At 43.3% G+C, this 6,764-nt stretch overlaps 2 protein-coding genes across 2 annotated transcripts in view; one reads left to right on the forward strand and one right to left on the reverse strand.

Moving 5' to 3' along the window:
• The window catches only part of map3k21 (mitogen-activated protein kinase kinase kinase 21), a 23,642-nt gene extending 22,611 nt beyond the window's left edge, over positions 1 to 1,031 (forward strand). Inside the window, exon 10 of the mRNA XM_084460351.1 lies at positions 1 to 1,031. This exon is cut by the window's left edge and continues 2,966 nt beyond it. The gene's annotated coding sequence lies outside the window, so the exon portion shown is untranslated.
• A 1,547-nt stretch (positions 1,032 to 2,578) lies between these two features.
• Positions 2,579 to 6,117, reverse strand: il22ra2 (interleukin 22 receptor, alpha 2; the record flags this gene model as incomplete). Its single annotated transcript, XM_084461391.1, has 5 exons — positions 2,579 to 2,728; positions 3,198 to 3,367; positions 4,307 to 4,485; positions 5,677 to 5,803; positions 6,051 to 6,117. The coding sequence occupies 5 exons, from the start codon at positions 6,115 to 6,117 to the stop codon at positions 2,579 to 2,581; spliced, it is 693 nt and encodes a 230-aa protein (XP_084317517.1).
• Positions 6,118 to 6,764: the final 647 nt, after the last annotated feature.

The following is a 6,764-nucleotide window of genomic DNA, read 5'->3' on the forward strand; positions in this document are numbered from 1 at the left end:
TGAAATCTATTTTTAATTTTAATTCCGATCTTGACATGATCTTCAAATAATGAAATTGGACTTTACTGTAAACATTCTTACAGTAGATCTCAGATGAAATGAAGGCTACAGTTAGGATCACCTCAACCAAATGTTGTGTGTAATGTACATGTGGTTTAACCAGTCTGATCCGAGGAAATACCCTTTGTGAATGGAGGAAATCCTGATGTCTTGGGGTGTTTTTTCCATTCCAGTCGTTTTCTCCCCATGCCCTCATTCACTCACCTGGAGTGTGTGTGCGTGCGTGCGTCCGTGCGCGTGTGTGTAACTAGGTACTGTACTGCCCCAGAAGCCTATTCAGTCAGGAGAAACATCATACCACTACAGATGGAATGTAACACAGAGCCTACTGCTCTTTCTCCATGCGACATCATGATGGACACGTACTGTTTACGCAGACCTACTCTATACATTCCTGTTAGTGAACATTCTGGAACATGTCCTGGTCTTGAACGGGCACCAGTTGTTTCACCAAAGCTCCAGCCTCTCCACTCCCGAGAGGCTGATATTCATACTGTGTTGTTAACCAACCGTTTGGTTTGTGAAATGATGTACAAGTCAAATTGACAGAAATGTATTTTATATAAACTGATTTGTTACATAGTACCTGTGTACATACTGTTTATTTGTGTTTTGTCATTTTAGTTTCTGTGTATAAATGGCTTTGACAAAAGCTGATTGGAATGGCCCTATGATTATTCATGTACAGAATCATACATGTTATATGTGAGCAGGACTCTTCATGGTCTGAATCCAACCTATTGGCATCCTGTTACAAATCCAGACAATGCCAGTGAGGCTAACCAAGGTGCATTTCCCCTTTGCTGTGGGGAAGTTATGGTACTAAATATCGAACTGTGAAATCCGTCATACAGGCAGGTGCATGGAGATGACGTTGGAAGATGAATATATGATGTAGACTCGCTCGTAGATGATGGTTAAGGGGACTGTTGGTGGTCGTTCACACAGAAGTACTGTACTCAGATTTAAACTGACACCTGAAAGACGTTGTGAGATAAAACCTTCACGTTTGTACGGCCTCCATAGTTTCAAGATCATTTTCTAGAAATGTCCCTTGTGTGAATCAACCACAATAAAGATCTCCTCAAGGATTTTTTTTTGACAAACGAAAAGGTGTGTTTTATTTCCATGTGAAAGCACAACCTGTACAGTTTATGACATTGACAGTTATATTTGAAGAGTTCATTTGCAAAAACAGATATGTGCACTTTGATACATTTTGATAAATCAATTTTTCAATCAAATGTCAACATTAAATATAAATTAAATAACAGTTTGATGGTTTTGATTACGTAAAGAAGAGTCTTCTTTATTTAATCAAAACAACCCAACTGTAATTTAATTGATATTTAATGTTGACATTTGATTGAAAAAATGATTTATCAAAATGTATCAAAATGCACATATCTGTTTTTGCAAATGAACTCTTCATTTGGCATATTTGCACATTTGTATTTGGCATACACATCATACAGATTCGGCATACATAGTAAAACAGGTGTGTGGTCTGTAAGTGTCTGTCCACCAAAGCCGTCAAGTACTGGTCAGGTCACTGTTTCAGTTCATTCTTCTCCATTTCTCTTTTGCGTTGACAAAGTTGATTTGAATGATCCTTCGAACTAACAGTGTCACCATAGTCTACAGTACACCTGTAACAACGGAAGCTAACCGTAGCTAATCCCACACACATGAAGTAAATGTTGTGGTTGGTAAAGTGCGTCCTTCTAGGCAAGCCCTGAGGTAAGGATGGACGAATAAACGTGTGAATCAAATCCTTCCGGATGAGTGTGGTCAGCGTATCAGGTTGTGTTTCTGTTTGAGAACCAAAGCTCCTTCCTCCCCTGCAGGAGAGAGGAGAGGAGAGCAGGAAGACGATAGGAGAATGTTAGAATGGCCCACAGCCAAATACAGAAACATATCTGGATATCTTTACACATATCACTGATCTATAAATACCCCAACAAGGGACTAAAAGCATGAGGGGGTGGGAGTCAAAGGGAGGATTGGACAAAGCTAATTTTAGTCCCCAAGGCATGACTCCACTATCTGAAAATGTCCCTGGAGATCTTTCTTTCTTTCTTTCTTTTTCTCCGTCTCCTATTCTCGCGCTGTCTCTGGTGACAGGTGATACTTCTCCTCTCATAATGTCATCTTTTGTCTTTTTTTTCCCCTCTGTCTCTCTTGACTCCCAAAGGGGAACCCAGAGACTGTACAACCAGTCCACACACACACGCGCACACACACACACACACACATACACACACATCTACAGGAAATTCCAATGTGTCCCAAGGTGAAGCTTACATAATGTAAGGGGCAGATATCACCTGAGAAAGGCAGACACAACTGTAACAGAGCTGAGACAGTGTGTGTGTGTGTGTGTGTGTGTGTGTGTGTGTGTGTGTGTGTGTGTGTGTGTGTGTGTGTGTGTGTGTGTGTGTGTGTGTGAACACAAATAAAGATATATATATATATGTGTGTTTACCTGGAGGACTAAACAGTGCAGCGGAGCCCGCGGTCAGAGCGTGGACACACATCTCGGGGGGGTCCGTGGACTGCTGCGGCCCAGTAAGGTCTGGAGGGTCTGGGTCTGGAGGCAGTACATGGTACCGGGGCTCAGGTCTGGGATCTCCAGCTCTTTGATGCAGCCGTCGATCTCAAACACATCCTGGTCAGACGGGAGACAGGCCGGGTTGGGTCAGGCAGGACAGGTTCAGTATGGAGGAAGCTATCACTCCAATATCAAATACATAGATCTGATACTTGAAAGCATTTGAAGGTATTTAAGGTGTTTGATTCAACTGAAATGCAGAGATGGAGAGAGTCTTAGTGTCACTGTCTGGAATATGTAGAGAGTGGGTCGTATGCCCACCTCCCTTGTTCTCTGTAAAGCGCATTGTGTTGCCTCTGGGTATTAAATGCGCTATACAAATAAAGCTTTGATTGATTGATTGATTGATTGATTGATTGACTATACTAGGTAATCTAATTGTATTGCAGACTGTAGTACTGTAGATCTGGGTCTATCATGTACAGTATAACTACTGATCTTAACAAAGAACTCTAGTGACCTCTAGTCTCAGAGACAAGGAAAACAGTCTTTACGGATGTGTTCAAAGAGACTATAGAGTGGTTACCTCCTCTCCATTGGTGTGTATGAGGTAAACTTTATAGGTCAGCCTCTGCAGTTTTGCCAGGCTCATCGTCTTCCCATTGGCTGTCTTGTAGGGAGTGCGAGGGGGGCGTAGCTGGACCACAATTCTTTGCTCCTCTATGGTCAGTCTCATCTTGGGTGCACTGACAACAGCTGCAGGAGAAAGACGACCAACACAAGTCACATAAACAAATAAGGAAACAAACCATGTAACAACATACTGCCTTGCCTTCCATGGATGTTTCTCATTTGAGCTGTACCCCTGGACGGTGGTAGCAGTGATCACTAAAGTCTGGGGGTTAGTCCGTTTTATAACTCAACAAACCAACAAAAAGCCATCCACAAAGCACAAAACACTTGACTTTAACAAAATTCAAACAAAATCATAGGACAAGCCGCTAATAAGCAATACACAATATAAAACCTGTGTTTTAATCTTTAAAAAAAAAAGGATTAGGTGCAATGGGATATAGATTGCACGTTCTCTACAATTTAGCCAATTGTAGAGAGGGCCTGGAGATTTAAAATTGTTGCAATACATTTGTTTTGCAGATCTAGAGCTAAATGAAAAACAAACTTCTGGGTGTTGACACTTAGGTCAAGGTTCCCCTAGCGACAAGGACAGGAAGTGGGAGGGGTTTGAATGTTGGTGCATGGTGCTATAGGGTCGCCTACAGCCTTCCTGCCGTGGGAGGAACCATAGCATGTGGGCCAATGAGTCTTTCTCCCTTTCGCATCACCAGCAGAGGAAAGACAATTCAGGATGCATCTTATGAAGCGTTAAAGGGCGAAATAGACCCCTATTTTGAATCATATGAGTTTATGTATGAGCTTATGCTATGTTAGTTTATGTATGAGCTTATGAGCTTATATATAAGCTTATGCGGGCTGAGCATATTATAATCTGCTAAATGACTAATGTTATGTAATGCAGTGTTATAATATGCATGACACAATAATAATAAAAAAATAATAATTAATTAATTCATATATTATGATAAGGGACTCTAAGAGATTCAGTCTTTTAGAAGTAGATCTACGTTGACCTCTCGCTATAGACCAGCTCCCTGCTGCCTCCCCACCCAGACTCACTCTCCCAGCTGGGGCTGAACCTTGGCGACAGGACCCACGGGGATTGGCTGCCGCGCCGGGAGGCTTGGACCTGGGCGTAGTACCACTCTTTGGGTTCAGAGGTCACCTGGCTGAGGTCACAGGTGAGCCGGCTGATGCCCTGGCAACCGGCCACGTGACTCCACCGCTTCTCCCCGTAGCTACGGCACATGAGGGGGGCATCGGTAAGGGCATGATGGTGCATGATTACATTCTACTTTACTCACACGCACATTCCAAGATTCGTTAGGTTTCATAAGATGTTCAACATTTCAATCATCTCTGTATTACGATGATAGATTGAGCGGGATCAGTGAATGAGCTCCTCTGTGAAAACCACATGCTGTAGACCGCTGATTGGCTCTGCATCAGCAATTCTAAAATTTGGTTTTGGCGAACTACACCAGAGGGTGCCACCTCCCATAGAGGCATGCATTGTGTTAAGGAAATTCTTCTAATCATTAACAAATGAGTAGTCGATATGCCAAGGTTCCTCTTTGCAAGTCCAAAACTGGTTATTTTATTCTACAAATTTGCAAAACCAGGCTTTCTGGAAGGACACAGAAGCTCCGCCAAAAGCCGTGATTATCCTCAAACACAGAATTATATCCACTGTGAGTACAACCCAGACATGAATATGTGAATTTCCACTAACCAATTATATGAGAGGGTTATCAGAGAGTAAGGCAGTTCTACAGGTCAACAGCTGACCTGTATGTAAAGACGCCAGGTCACTGTTTATGGCCTTGGGAATCAGCTGCTAAGACATACTGTAGAAGAGGCGTAAAATTGGTTGGGTTGAGCAACCCCCTTCCTTATAAACAATGGCTAACCAGAGAAGTTTACCGTGAGGTGAGAAAGGGTGTTCATGTAAAAATGTTCTCACAAACCCACATATCCACATAAGTTCTGGTTACACTGGTGTCAGACATGAAACGATAAAGATCGATTTGAATTCCTCTATTACCATACATGGCTCCAAGCATACGTGCATGCTGAGAATCAATCAGCAACAGGGGGGCGCCCTTATACGGGCGTGTGGGCGTACCCACAACCACAAACCGTAAGCGTGAAGCAGATCGAATCAACCGTGACTGACGGAATTTTCATAGCAGGCTTCTAGTGCAAAGGTTACATACTGTATCGTAGCTAGGGAGATAGACAGGGAGAGACTATTGTGTTTCATATCAGTTTGAAGTGTGAGCCAGCTACTTCCATCTATCCCACGTACTGTACGGTCTACTGTACCAACACACGAGAAACCACAGCCATACTAATAACACAGAGCAATCTAGTAGACTTGGGGCCAGTCTAGAGCTATGGAGAACAGGCATAATCTGTCCGCTACTCACATCTTCCACTGGACAAAGTACTGCAGGTCTCCGCTGGAGTCGGCTGGCGGGTTCCAGTGGAGGACGTTCCTGTAGTCCACGGAGGTGAACCTCACATCCCAAGGAGAAAGGCTTTTAAGAGGGTGACCTGACGGTGAAGCAGACGGGAGTTATCGCTCACATAGACGGGAACACAACGCTTCTGCTGCATGTTTCTTCTGACCCCCAAGTTCTCACAGTCAGGATAGGACTCCACAAATGCACACTGTAGATACCCAGCGAGATCTTCGTTTTGTAGGACAGCCAATCCACTTATCAGTGATAACGCAGACTGTCAGATGGACAGACTGCCAGATAGACAGCCAGTCAGCCGGCCGGCCAGGTGAGGGTCTTACCTGCAGAGCAGAGGCTGAGACGGAGGTCCCAGAGCAGCAGCAGAGCCGGGAAAAGCAGATATGTCATAGTAACACCTGTTGAGGTACAGTAGGAGCTACAGGTGGACACTGTGCGGTACAGCTCTACATGCTCTTTATAAACCTCCACTTCCATGTCGGCCCCTTAGTTCTGCTTTTTTTTCCGTGATGTCAAAAGTAATACGCACAAACGTTTTGGTTTCATATCATCATGATACAGCATATGATAAGTAGTACATTACATTACATTACAGTCATTTAGCAGACACTTTTATCTAAAGCAACTAACAATTATTGCATTTAACGTAGGAAGAGCCAATGTACTACTACTTGTACAGTGCATCTTCTTTCTAAAACAAGTGACTAAGAGCATAATCTAGTGCTGAAGGCAAAGTGCAAGAATCGCAATCTAAAGTACAGTGCAATATAATATAATACAATAAGTGCTTAGGTGGGAGGATTGTTGTACTTCTTGAAGAGATGAGTTTTGAGCCTGCGACGAAAGATGGGCAGCGACTCTGCTGTCCTGACATCAGTGGGCAGTTCATTCCACCACTGCGGGGCCAGTATGTATAGTCTTAGTATTTAGCCAATGTTTACTGCTCTGTATATGTTCTTAGCCAATAGACAAACTTTTTCCAGAAGCTTGCTCGATCGTCTCGTTGAGAGAGGTCAGGGAAGAATTTTTACAGCTCA

This window comes from Borostomias antarcticus (genome assembly GCF_949987555.1).
Source record: "Borostomias antarcticus genome assembly, chromosome: 2".
NCBI lineage: Eukaryota > Metazoa > Chordata > Actinopteri > Stomiiformes > Stomiidae > Borostomias > Borostomias antarcticus.